General features: G+C 40.0%; 1 protein-coding gene across 4 annotated transcripts in view; it reads left to right on the top strand.

Moving 5' to 3' along the window:
• The window catches only part of LOC122557766, a 44,065-nt gene extending 39,649 nt beyond the window's left edge, over positions 1-4,416 (top strand). For 2 of the 4 annotated variants that reach the window (XM_043705733.1, XM_043705731.1), the window contains 2 exons: positions 178-225; positions 3,646-4,416. In XM_043705733.1, the coding sequence (XP_043561668.1) occupies positions 178-225; positions 3,646-3,947 (350 nt within the window). In that variant the 3' untranslated portion in view covers positions 3,948-4,416. Of the gene's footprint in view, positions 1-177; positions 226-3,630 lie in introns of all 4 variants that reach the window. The other 2 variants (XM_043705732.1, XM_043705729.1) reach the window with 1 other exon arrangement.
• The last annotated feature ends 9,315 nt before the right edge of the window (positions 4,417-13,731 follow it).

Below are 13,731 nucleotides of genomic sequence, written 5' to 3'. Positions count from 1 at the left end.
ACCTCCAGTCTTCCGACACCTCACCTGTGACTGTTGATGATACAAATATCTCAGCAAGATGTCCAGCAATCATTTCTCTAGCTCAAAACTATTAGAAGAGTTACTTAATACTTGAATATTCTAAGGATGAACTTTATTTAACTAATGTTGAATTTAACTAAGTCTTTCTGTGTTCAGGTGTTAAGAGTACAACCTCTGCTCAAGTAAATGGATCGATTGGTGCAGGTAAAGTATCCATCTTGAGAGTTTTTGCTTCATACATGTTTGGTTGTAATCCATAGTGATGTCAGTGTGGTATTTCAGACGACACACGCAATGATGTAGATATACCATTTTGGGTAGAGAAGAGATGCTGCCTTCATTTCTGGCTGTTAGGGTGATGTAATGGGTGATCCTTTAAAATGAAGCAGTGTTAATGTGGTTCCATCCAGCATCCCAGTTATCATTATCACTGCCTTAGTTACACACAGCTGTATGTGTATCCAAAATACTCTTGACTACCTCAGGTTGGTAGCTGCTGTGAAAAGAACAAAAATGCCAAACACAGATATTGTTACTTTTAAGAACATTAGAACAGTACAGCACAGTGCAGTCCCTTCGGCCCTCAATGTCATTGCTGGCCTTTTATCCTATCCAAATTACTTTTACAATTTTGGATAGATTTATTTTGCTGTTCCTAATGCTTAATTCTCTATAATTTGCCATGGATCTACACATTAGACAGCATACAATAGGGATTTCTAATCGAGTAAGAATTCTACAAGAGAGGAAGTCAGATTAGTGACACTATAGTGGAAAACCAATAACATCTACTCACCGGCGGAAGTAATGACCCTTTCGACATTTAGCCAAGGATGAGAAGGAATAGCAAAGAACTTTAATGCCACCAATGTTTTGATCAAAATCTGCATCTTAGGCTATGTGAGCTATTTATAAGAGTCATACAGCATGGAAACAGACCCCTCAGTCCAACTTGTCCAGACTTCCCAATCTGACCTAGCCCCATTTGCCAGCGTATGGTCAGTATCCCTCGAAACCCTCCCAACCATGTACCCATCCAGATGCTTCTTATATGTTGAAATTGTAATTGTCTCCACCACTCACAGATGTCAGAGGCAGGTTGCCTGCCAATGTAGTTAACCTAGCCACATTAGGCGCATTTAAACAGTCCTTGGATAAGCATATAGATGTTGATGAGATAGTGTCGGGTGATGGGCTTAGATTAGTTCACAGGTTGGCTCAACATCGAGTGCCGAAGGACCTGTTCTGCGCTGTATTGTTCTATGTTCTATGTTATTATTTATACAGGTATCTGAGATCTCCCTACATATTTGTTTCTCAATTCCCTGATGACTGTGGTAGGGGAGAAATGGGGGGAGAATCACCTAATAAGGTGATCATCCTTTCTTATTTTTAAGTTTCACCCATATAAATTCACTGAAAATTCTCCCATGAATATCCTCCCGAAGTACAGCCGTAATGTTATCCTTAATCAAACACATCCTCTCCTCTCATCACTTGCCTCCCTTTCTATCCTTTGTATAGCATCTATACCCTAGAACATTAAGCAACCAGTCCTGTCCATCCCTGACATACTTATCTGTAATAGCTACAATATCCCAGTGCCATTTTCCCAACCATGCCCCGAGTTCATCTGCTTTATCAGTCAGGCCTCTTGCATTGAAGTAAATGCAGTTTAAATTATCACGAAGGCAGTGAATCCATAGGTGACCTGCTGTAGACTGCCTGCTTTAGTCCTGTATTCCGTATCTCTTTGTTCTGGCATCTCATTGGCTTGCAGGAAATGTGCATGTCTTGCCACCCTTTTTAACTATCATGGTCATGGTACTGAAAAGGCTCTTGGTTGTACATGGCCATTTGTCTGCAAGAAAGTAGTCAATATTAATAGTGAGAGGAATAAAATTGCATGGCAAATCCTTCTCCAGTCTGATACACAACACCAGTATTGCAGCAAACTAAGCAACAGTGAAGGAACTGCTCTTTGCTGCCATGGTCTCTAGTATGTTGACCCAACTCTCAATATTTCAAGATGGGCTACGGTGCATATAAGGACTCCTCCAGTGTACCCATCATCTGCACAATTCTGAATTTGTCTTATATCTCAAACAATTGAAGGCTGAACTGCTATATTATTTTGGTTTTGAGCAAAGTATCAAGGAATTCTGATCCTTATGTCAGTAACTTCTTTCACTGCACAAGTGACCTGTGTATTACCCAGTGCACTCCCCTCACATGCAGTCTCTGATGGATGTCTCTGCTCTGGTGCTTACAAGAGAGAGGAGTGCTGGTTGTTTCAGTGTAAATCTGGATGCACCGGAATCACACTTAAAGGTGTGATTCTTTTCTCTATACAAAGAAAAGAAAAATATTATTTAAAATGGTACCTATGTCTGTTTAAACAGAGAGTAATATGAATCTCGTGTTGTGCTTCACTGAAGATTAATAAAATGTACAATAAGAAGACATTGACAATTTCTTTGTGACAAAAATCCTTCTAACTTGCTGTCTGTAAGATCTCAAATAATTTCATCGAAATCTATGTCGCTATCTTCAGATTGAAGCGGTATATTTCACTGCTGCCTCACAGTGCCAGAGACCCGGGTTCAATTCCTGCCTCAGGCGACTGACTGTGTGGAGTTTGCACATTCACCCCGTGTCTGCGTGGGTTTCCTCCCACAGTCCAAAAATGTGCAGTTTAGGTGAATTGGCCATGCTAAATTGCCCGTAGTGTTAGGTGAAGGGATAAATGTAGGGGAATGGGTCTGGGTGGGTTGCGCTTCGGTGGGTCGGTGTGGACTTGTTGGGCTGAAGGGCCTGTTTCCATACTATAAGTAATCTAATCTTAACTGACTACTGACACTTTCTCCAGATTTATAGACTTTAATACAATTAGTGGAAGCTATTGTTATGTGGTAAATAATACATTCACAGCTACTTCTTGGATCTCACTGACTTGAAAGTGACGAAAGTATTTTGTGGCATGGAGTGACTTTGTGCTTAATAGATGATTTCATGCTAACTGTCCTCTGTATCTTCTGCAGCTCTCTTTTTGTCCATTCCCAAAGTGTACCATAATTAGGGAAGATTTCTCATGTTGGAAACATGGCCATTTTGATTTGCAACACATGCTTTTTGCCCATATGTGTAAATTCGAATGAAGTCGCTTTTAACTATTTTTCTAACATGAGGTTAATAACATTTTAATCTCACACTCAATTTTTCCCAGTTTGAAGAACAGAATTCCTTCTTACATATTGATTATTGAATATGTTTGTTTCTTTTTGTCATCTCTGACTCCATCTTCATTCTTCCTTGAACTCCATGTCTTCTACTTTGGGACAGAAGATAACTAGATGTTCTCTCGTTACTTTCATGGTTTTTATTTTCATCTTGAACATTAAGGCACATAATTATTGCAGCAGCAGTGCTGACTCTTGGTAAAGTAGCTTAGCATTTGTAGAATGGCAGAAGTTGGGATGAAAAATCAAAAGACCCCTAATGTTGGAGTGCACAGTGCTACTAGAACTACTGAATATTGTTGCGTTCCTTTTCATAATTAAAATAAAATCGATATCTTTGTTACATTATTAAGAGTTTTATTTATTTCAGTTTTTATTCCAATAGATAAAACCGAGATATCACCGATAACTTGCCGAACACCAGCTCCTAAAGTTGGCCAACCTGTAACAATTTCCTGCACTGTTACAGGATATGCTTTAGAAGACTGTTGCATCACCTGGTACAAATATATTTACCCTTTTAAAGAAACCAACTGCATTGAAAACAAACCATTTGAAAGTGGTGTAGGTTTCACCACTTCGTTAACTTATACACCAAAGCAAGAAGATGACAATTGCCAGTTCTCCGTTGAAATTAATATTGAGATGGACACAATTAGCAGATTCTTCACAATGAAATTAGGTTGAGTTGATATGGCAGTTTCTGGAACAATGATCAGTACATTCTGATTTTGCAGCTATAAAATGAAGTAACATTTTTGTTTAGATTTCATTATGTATAATAAAATGTTTTCATATGTATGACCAACAATAGCTTTGTTTGTATATATCCCCATTTATAATCTAAGATTTACTGGTCAGAAACTTGTCCTGGAACATTGTAAGCTCTGTATCTATATGCAAGTACTGGTATTTTTGTTCTTGTTAACTGAATGATTAGAAGCAAAGGGAAAATCCATTACCTAGCGACTAACCAGTTGATCATTAAGCATACACCTTCAAAGCCAATCTTTGTGTCAAAACAGAATAACTTAATGAAAGAAAGTGGCATAGAGCAGTACAGGTAAAAACAATGACTGCAGATGCTGGAAACGTTTCTGGATTAGTGGTGCTGGAAGAGCACAGCAGTTCAGGCAGCATCCGAGGAGCAGTAAAATCCATGTTTCGGGCAAAAGCCCTTCATCAGGAATAAGAACAGAGAGCCTGGAGGGTGGAGAGATAAGTGAGAGGAGGGTGGGGGTGGGGAGAAAGTAGCATAGAGTACGATAGGTGAGTGGGGGAGGGGATGAAGGTGATAGGTCGGGGGGGTGGGGGGGGAAGGGTGTACAGCACAGTTCAAGCCCTTTGTCCCTCGATATTATGTTAGCATTTTATCCTATTCTAAGATCAGACGAACCTACATACCCTTCATTGTACTATCTTCCATGTGCCTATCCAAAAGTCACTTAAATGTCCCTAATGTATCTGACTCTACTACCACTGCACACCCAACACACTCTCTCACTCTCTGTGTAAAGAACCTACCTCTGAAATCTTCCCTAAACCTTCCTCCAATTACTTTAAAATTATGCCCTCTCGTGATAGACATTTCTGCCCTGGGAAAAAGCCTCTGGCTATCTATGCCTCTCAACACCTTGTACACCTGTATCAAGTCACCTTTCATCCATCTTCACTCCAATGAGAAAAGCGTTAGTTCCCTCGACCTTACTTCGTAAGACATGCCCTCCAGTCCAGGCAGCATCCTAGTAAATCTCCTCTGCACCCTCTCTGAACTTTTCACATCTTTCCTGTAATGAGGTGACCAGAACTGAACACAGTATTCCAAGTGTGGTCTAACCAGGGGTTTATAGAGCTGCAGCATAACCTTGCAGCTCTTAAACTCAATCCCCTTTTAATGAAAAACAACTGTCCATACGCCTTCTTAACAATTTTATCAACTTGGGTAGCAACTTTGAGGGATCTATGGGCATGGACCCCAAGATCTATCTTTTCCTCCACACTGCCAAGAATCCTGCCTTTAACCCTGTATTCTGCATTCAAATTCAATCTTCCAAAGTGAATGACTTCACACTTTTCCAGGTTGAACTCCATCTGCCACTTATCCGGCCCGTTCTGCATCCTGTCAATGTCCTGTTGCAACCTACAACAGCCTTCCACACAATCCACAACCTTCTCTAACCTTCATGTCATCAGTAAACTTACTAACGTATAACTCCACTTCCTCAGCCAAGTCATTTATAAAAATTACAAAGAGCAGAGGTCCTAGAACCGATCCCTGTGGGGCACCACTAGTCATCAACGTGTTTTATCACATCCTCAAAGAATTCTTTAAGGTTTGAGAGGCATGACATGCCCCTTACAAAGCCATGCGGACTACCTCTAATCAAACTATGGTTTTCCAAGTAATCATAAATCCTCTCCTATATTTTTGCCTACCACTGATGTTAAACTGACTAGTCTGTAATTCCCAGGGTTCTCCCTATTCCCTTTCTTGAACAAGGGAATAACATTTGCCACCCTCCAATCATCTGACACTACTCGAGATGACAGTGAGGGTGGAAAGATCGTCACCTATGGCACAGCAACCTCTTACCACACTTCCTGTAGTTATCCAGGATATATCCCGTCTGGCCCAGAGGGTTTATCTATCCTTATGTTTTTTCAAAATTTTCAGCAGATCTTCCTTTCTAACATAAACCTGTTCTAGCACATTAGTCTGAGTCACACTGTCCTCAGAAATGTCAAGGTCCATCTCAGTAGTGACTACTGAAGCAAAGTATTCATTAAGGACTTTCTCTACTTCTTCCGACTGCAAGCACAAGTTTCCTCCACTATCCCTGATCGGCCCTGCCCTCACTCTGGCCATCCTTCTGTTCCTTATATAGGTGTAGAACCATTTAGGGTTTTCCTTCATCCTACCCGCCAAATCTTTTTCATGCCCACTTCTAGCTCTCCTAAGTCCATTCTTCAGTTCATTCCTGGCGACTTTGTAACCCTCCAAAGCCATTATACTGCAAAGGAATTACAAGGGAAATGTTGGCTAAAATGAATTCAATAATGTGTGTGGACTGAGAGAATTGGGAAGAAAACAAAGGATAAGGTGTGAAGAAATATTGTGTGAGATCACCTTCAGTGTTGCCACTGTTCACGGTCATGGCTGACCTCATGCTTGTAATGTTGCACTTGTCCTCTTTTGAATAGATTAAATGGTTCTAGTGTCTCCCATTATGTGTGTGCAGCCTTGTTCTGTAATTCCATATGTGTTTGTCATGATTGTGTAGTACCAATGTAATTGAGTAAGTTGAGGTTGAAATAGTGGTGAGAGCAGGACGAGAAAGATGGACTGGTGCAGTGATTGTAGGAAGTGAATTAAAACAGGGAAGCAGAGTGTTAAGTGTAGCTGCAGTTATGAGGAGAACCATTGGGATGAGAGGTAGAATTCCTAGCTGTACTGGAGATATTTTTCAGGACTGCAGTTATATCCTTTGAGCTAAGATAGCTTGGGTCTCCTGTATTGTCTTACTGTTATGTTGGTGCTACTTGTAGAGATTTCAAGCTCTTGGTTGTTTCAGTTTAAGTGCTGTGTCACTGAGGCCAAGTTCCTTGAATTTTATTCCTTTGATTAGTAACAGGTGTCTTGTTTGGATTCATGAATTGTCAACCTGCAAACGTTAGGTGGATTTTGTCTCCCACCCCACTTTAGTGGAGCGTAGAAATGAATAAGTAGTATGTATTGTCCCATTTCTGTTTGACAGCTACCTATCAAAAAGTCAGTTAGATAAATTCAACAGACTAGCAATGCTGAAGGTATCCAGTAATACCATAATTGAAAATCTAGCTTCATGCCATTACAACATGTCCTTTCGAGCTGTTTAAGAAGTCCACTTAATACTTATTCCATACTCAAAAAAGCCTTTAAAAGTTAAAGAACTGCAGATGCTGTAAATCAAAAACAAAAACAGAAGTTGCTGGAAAAGCACGGCAAGTCTCACAATATCTGTGAAGAGAAATCAAACGTAACATTTCTTTGATTTCTCCTCACAGGTACTGACAGAGTTGCTCAGCTTTTTCCGCAACTTCTGTTTTTGTTTCACAAAAATACAATGCTTTGCAACAATAATTGATGAGTGCATTGAGTGTAGGAGTTGGGAGGTCATGTTGTGAATGTACAGGACATTAGTTAGGCCATTTTTGGAATATTGTGTGCAATTCTGGTCTCTCTCTCCTTGGAAGGGTTCAGAAAAGGTTTACAAGGATGTTACCAGGGTTGGAGGGTTTGAGCTATAGGTAGAGGTTGAATAGGCTGGGGCTATTTTCCCTGGAGCATTGGAAGCTGAGGAATGTGACCTTTTATAGTGTTTTATAAAATCATGAGGGGCATGTATAAGGAAAAAAAACCAAGGTCCTTTCCCTGTGGTGGGGGAGTCCAGAACTAGCAGGCATAGGTTTAGGGTGAGAGGTGAAAGATTCAAAAGAGAGCTAAGAGGTAACTTTTTCACACACAGGTTGGTGTGGGTATGGAATGAGCTGTCAAAGGAAGTGGTAGAGGCTAGTACAGTTAAACATTTAAACGGCATCTGGATGGGTATATGAATAGGAAGGGTTTAAAGGGACCTGGGCCAAATGCTGGCAAATGGGACTAGATTAATTTAGGATATCTGGTCAGCATGGATGAGTTGGACTGACTGTTTCCATACTATACATCTCTGACAGAATAGTAGTAAGAATAATAAGATCCATTTGTTGACAACTGTTGGATCCACTTTAAAATGAAGACTATTTGTTATATTTGCTGTTGAGATGTATCCTCTATTAACTTAGAAACCAACAGTATTAATGTCTGTTTCAAAAAATGGAAAAGTTCTGAACTATTTTTGTATTCTGCTCATAACAATCTTTGTCTAAATTTGGCTTTTTGCCAAGGGTTTTTTTTTCAAAATAGATGTTACTATTTTGAACAGTGTTTGTATTTTGATTAGACTATTCAACTGACTGAAAATTATTTTTTGAGAAATAGATAAAAGAATAGATATTTCTGCGTTTTCCTCTCTAGTCTCCCTTACGACACACTCCCTGCAGTTGGAAAGATAATTCAGGAATATTTTTCAGCACAAAATCTAAGCTGACACTTCAGTATAGGAAAGTCTTCCAGTCTGGGGACACTGTCTTGCACATAACACATTAAAAAGCAGGCCCCATTTGCCTTACTGTTGGAGTGGGTGATGTCATTACGGTATTTCATTGTAAGGAAGGTCGGTAGGCTGTCTTTGAAATGGGTGGTTTGATTTATAGTTAGCCAGGAGCCAGAGCATGTTCAATTCCTCTAACGCTTTCCAGCCAACTATTAACGTGTGCAAATGGAAACCTTCTGAAGTTGATTACTCTAACTCAGGGTTGAGAACGTTTATAGAGAGTTCGAAGGGCCAGCTATTTGTCCATAAAAAAAGTTACAATTTTCAGGCAACTGTTGTTTAGTCAATGTCGATCTCCAATTACCAGGAAACCAAAATATCTGAGCCATTGTATGAAAGGTTTTTAACTGAGGTTTGTTTTTATTAATATTGATTAATATCAATTTATGTTTTTAAAAAGTGAAATTAAGACCTGGCTGACAAAACCTTATCTATGTAGTGATGTTATTCTTACAATTTTTATATATCTAAATAAAGTATACATTTCTATGTTTTAAGTTCAGCAATGTTGTCACTTCATTGTAGGAATGTAAAATAACAGTGATTGAATTTTGTGTTTATCAAGATAGAGGGACCATCAACTTTCTCTAACCCCGCCACCCCATGTTATCTGCAGAGAACAAAAAACTTTTTTTGGCTAAGAATGATTATTCTTAAAGTCAAAGAGGAAAAGATGCAAAAAGGTTCTGAAGTCTGTTGATTTGGTCATATTGCAGAGTGTAGTCATGCGTGGTTCTGTCTGGGGAATTGGCAGACACAGCTTATTCAAGAATTATATCTTTGAAAAGTTCTGTACATCACATTCTTTCAGAAGAACAATTAGGTTTCACACTGAATTCACTACAAAAGTGTTGCAAAAACAGAAGACAAGATTGGCAGCTTGTTCTTAGCAGGCTTTCCCCAATTAACTCCAAAACAAAAGCTTCAAGCCTGAAAAGGTTGTTCAAATGTGACCACCATAAAGCAGTCAGGTTTTATTTTCTTGAGGTGACTCAAGCAACCAATTGCAACAATTATCATCAATCACATCATTTCGAAGATGCTTTGTTGAAAACTGTGCCAATGGGTGGAATCCTGTAGGGCTGTGAAGAGCAACGGCTATGGTGAGATTTATGGCAGAATCATGTGAGAAATCCAACAAGTCCTATCTCAAATTTTGGAGAAACTTGATGCATTTTCAATGCATTTGCTGAAAGCCAATGTGAGTTTCTCGCTCGGCAGCAGCTCATGGCCAATAGCTTGTAAAATACTTTATTAACATCACAAATCGCCTCATTAATATTCATCTTCCTCACTTACCAAATGTGTTGAACAACTTATTGCTGGAGGTCTTAAGATGCATTTACTATTGACAGAGTCACAAGTACATGACAGTTCACACCAGAAACGTTTGTGCAGGAGCTCATACTAACTTGCACCTTTTCTCATCCGTGCCTCAAAAATGTCCTCAATAGGTTTTCTTCTTTCTCTCACTCTCACTGTGTCATTGGATAGTCCCTGGCTCTCCAGCTGTAGAAGGAGCCTGTTCACAATTGGATTTCATTGGCCCTGGAATGTTGCTGGGGTAACCCCAGGGCCATAGGTCTAACATACCGAAGGTCGCCTTTCTAGGGGGAAGTTGACCCTCCTCAGCTTGAACCTCTTGGGGTCAGAGAGGTCAGGTAGAATTTTGACATACGTAGCCCAGAGATTGGATTAATATAATTGGTGTGGCAATGTAGTAAGCCATGGCGCTGAGGGGGAAGTTGGGAATGCCAAAAGCCAAATGAAGGGTTGGATGATCGGGGGATGAAAACTGATGGGATTGACAGAGACAGCAACTCAAAACAGAACATGAAGAGTTAGGATTATTAGGCAATCTCCACAAATCACTCACAAGAGCACAAACTGAATAGTGCGCTGTTTTCAACTAAACCACAACAAATAGAAAAACAAAATGGCTGCAAACACACTAAGGGACGAATGAGTAAGTTTATTTCTTTGTCCTACAGGTGCAGGTAAGGGCAGAGCAGACTAGTTTGTTATGTAAGTCTTTGCTCGGGGCAATTGCATTAATCAGATATCTGTAGATTGTGTGATGCCACACCTGTACCATCGAATTGCATTTCATATACAGCTTGTGCATTGAACAAAATCATACATTACAACTTCTGGAGATCTGAAATAAAAGCAGAAAGTGATGAAGAAACTGGCAGCATCTGCAGAGACAGAAGCATAGTTAATGCTTCATGGCTGATGGCTCTTCTTTGGAAGTTCTGTTCCTAAGACACCTTAAAAATCTTGGCCTCAAGCAATCATGACAATTTCATTACTTCTAATAATGGATCTTGGTTATCTCTGCAAAGCTGATGTGACCGCTGCTGAACCTGAAAGTGTCACTTGTGTTCACCAGTTCACAAACATAGTCCACAGGTCTATTGCTCCACACTGCTTTAGAGCTGCTACCTTTGTACACTGAACTGTAAGTATGTAAGAACATAGTCTGTTATATTCAATGGTGCATTTCTTGGCTATGTAAGTGAGATGGAGGACAACGCGATGAGAGTCTAGTCTTACCAGACTTATAATCTTGCTTTGTTGCTTAGTTACAATGTTTTGCACTACACATATCTAAATAAGGTGAAATAACTAAGGTCCATTTAGAGGCAGTACATTGCCTTCCACCTGAGAGTTCTCTGTGCCATAATGTATCGCAGTCTAACATAAAACTTCATTTCTATTTGTTTTGACTGCTCAGAAATTACATCACTAAGAAGCTGTTTTGGTTCTGATATCCCTCAGAGAGTATCAGTACGCCCATCTCAAATGGACGTACAAAGGCTGGGAGTATTGTTACTGTCACAGTCCCACACATACAACACAAAAGGAGGCAGCAATTACAAAAACAATTCTTGGAACAACAGAAACATCCAATGGCTGCTGAGTAGCCTCCAGACAGAGAGGGAAGCAGCAGCAGAAGGCCCCTCCAAGATGCAGAGGAGGATGAGGAGATCAGAATCTGCTATTTTCAGAATCTGTCTTTTCTCCAGGTGTCCACAGTTCAGTACTGACTGGTATCCCTAGACACCATATCAGAACTGTGTCATCTACTGGAACAGGACTTGCACTCAGAAGGACTGGGTAGTCATCCCATTACAGTGGCCATCAACGTAACAGCAGAACTTAATTTCAATGTGACTGGTTCATTCCAAGGAGCTACATGCTGATAGGATCAGGCGGTGTACTCTTCATGGTTGTGGATGCCACTGGTGCCAGCAAAAGGGAAAAGAGGGCATTAGTTGTGCAAGGAGGTAGATGTTTGAGCATCTGAACAATGAGTTAGAATTGGGTGATATGATGGCAGAGTGGTTAGCATTGCTGCCTCACAGCACCAAGAACTCTGGTTTGATTCCAGTCTTGGATGACTGCCTGTGTGGAGTTTGCACCATTCTCTCTCTATCTGAGTGGGTTTCCACTGGGTGTTCTGGTTTCTGCCGACAGTCCAAAGCTGTACAGGGTAGGTGGATTGGCTATGACGTAAGTGGGATTGTCTAGATGGGATGTTCTTCAGAGGGTCGATGCAGACTCAATGGGTCAAATGGCCACTTTCTACACTATAGGGATTATTTGATACTATGGTGGTAGTGGGAGAGCTGTGCAGCACAGAACAATGAAGCTTATCGGGTTGCATAGGCATGGAGATTTCACTGTCCCCATGAGTGGTCTCAATCCTCTCTAAATGTTGTGAAGATCATCCTTTCATAGGAAGCAATAAGTCAAACATTACCACCCTTTTATTCTCAAATCCTGCTGTGAAACATTCCATTTCAATGTTTTCAGTGTTTTAATAAGGCCATCTCTTTTTCTCCTAAACTCCAATGAGTACATACCCAACCTTCTCAATCTCACCTCAGAGAATATTCCCTCTATAGCCAGGATCAACCAAGTGAACCTTCTCTGGATTGCTCGAATGCTTATTTCCTTAGATAAGGAAACCAAAACTATTCACAATGATCAAGATTTAGTCTAACTATTACCTTGGATAATTTTAGCAAGACTTCTACCATGAAGACTGATGTATTTATTCAATTCCTTTGCAATTTTCTGGTTCTCCATTATTATTTTCTCAGCCTTATTCCCTAAGAATATGTATGTTCACTTTGGTCTCGTTCTTCCTTTGTATAGATTTATAGCGTTAAATAAGTGCAAGTTTAGCTTCAAGGTTATTTTCTCTGTGTATTTTATTTGTTATGGACTAGGCCAGACCATTCAAAACATTCTTAAGCAGGCAGCCCAGACCACAGCTGCAGTTTGTTTCGATAAGTGTATAGTGAAAATTGCCTAGGTTAAGTTAGAGAGGTTGACTATCAGGTTTAAAACAGACAAAAACCTTTTATCATAAAATTACACAATGAAACACGAAGAAAAGAATAAAGAACCCCTACAGAACTCAGTCTATCCAAACTAGATTTAAGTATGCTATTCTGAATATACACAACAGTCCCAATAAGCAAACCCCCTTTAAAATACAGTACAAAAAAGGGTCAGATGCTTACAGGTTGAAGTTAGGTAGGCAGAAAAGAGAGTTTCCACACAGCTCACTCTTGAACTCCCAACCAATTCTGGACTGAACTGAACTGCTCAGCTCAGCTAGAGAGCTGACCACTCCACTTTCATTATACAGGTCACCTCTAAAACATGACCACTTTGGTCTGAAGTCTCATCTGTTTACATATAAACAAAATGTCCTCTCAATACCCTTTAAGCTCTGTACCAAACCTGACTGATTGGAGCCCGGCCTGGTTTGGAAAAAAACCAAGGACAGAATATCCTTGAGCCAAGGAACAGCTTTCAGACAAAAAAAGGGACTAGCTTTGTGACATATTTTGGGCATTTTTTGTTATTTTTTAAAATGTTCCCAATCCTCTGGTTTACCACTAATCTTTGCCATGTTGTACATATTTATTTGCTTTTAATTTCGTACTAGCCTTACCTTCCCTGATTAACCATGATTGGCTTATCCCCTTCCCAGAATCCTTCTTTCTCATTGGGATATATCTTTGCTGTGAATTATTTTCTTTAACATCTGTCGTTTTTCCTCAACCCTCAAGAGAAAGAAGAAGGCTTATGTTAGGATGAGATATGAAGGCTCAGTTAAGGGGCTTGAGAGTTACAAGTTAGCCAGGAAAGACCTAAGGAGAGAGCTAAGAAGAGCCAGGAGGGGACATGAGAAGTCATTGGTGGCTTTCTATTGGTATATCAGGAATTAAAGAATGACTAGAGTAAGATTAGGAGAAAGT

Source organism: Chiloscyllium plagiosum, chromosome 16 (assembly GCF_004010195.1).
Source record: "Chiloscyllium plagiosum isolate BGI_BamShark_2017 chromosome 16, ASM401019v2, whole genome shotgun sequence".
Taxonomy (NCBI): domain Eukaryota; kingdom Metazoa; phylum Chordata; class Chondrichthyes; order Orectolobiformes; family Hemiscylliidae; genus Chiloscyllium; species Chiloscyllium plagiosum.
The sequence above is the reverse complement of the archived record's forward strand: the minus strand, read 5'-3'. Positions and strand labels throughout refer to the sequence as shown.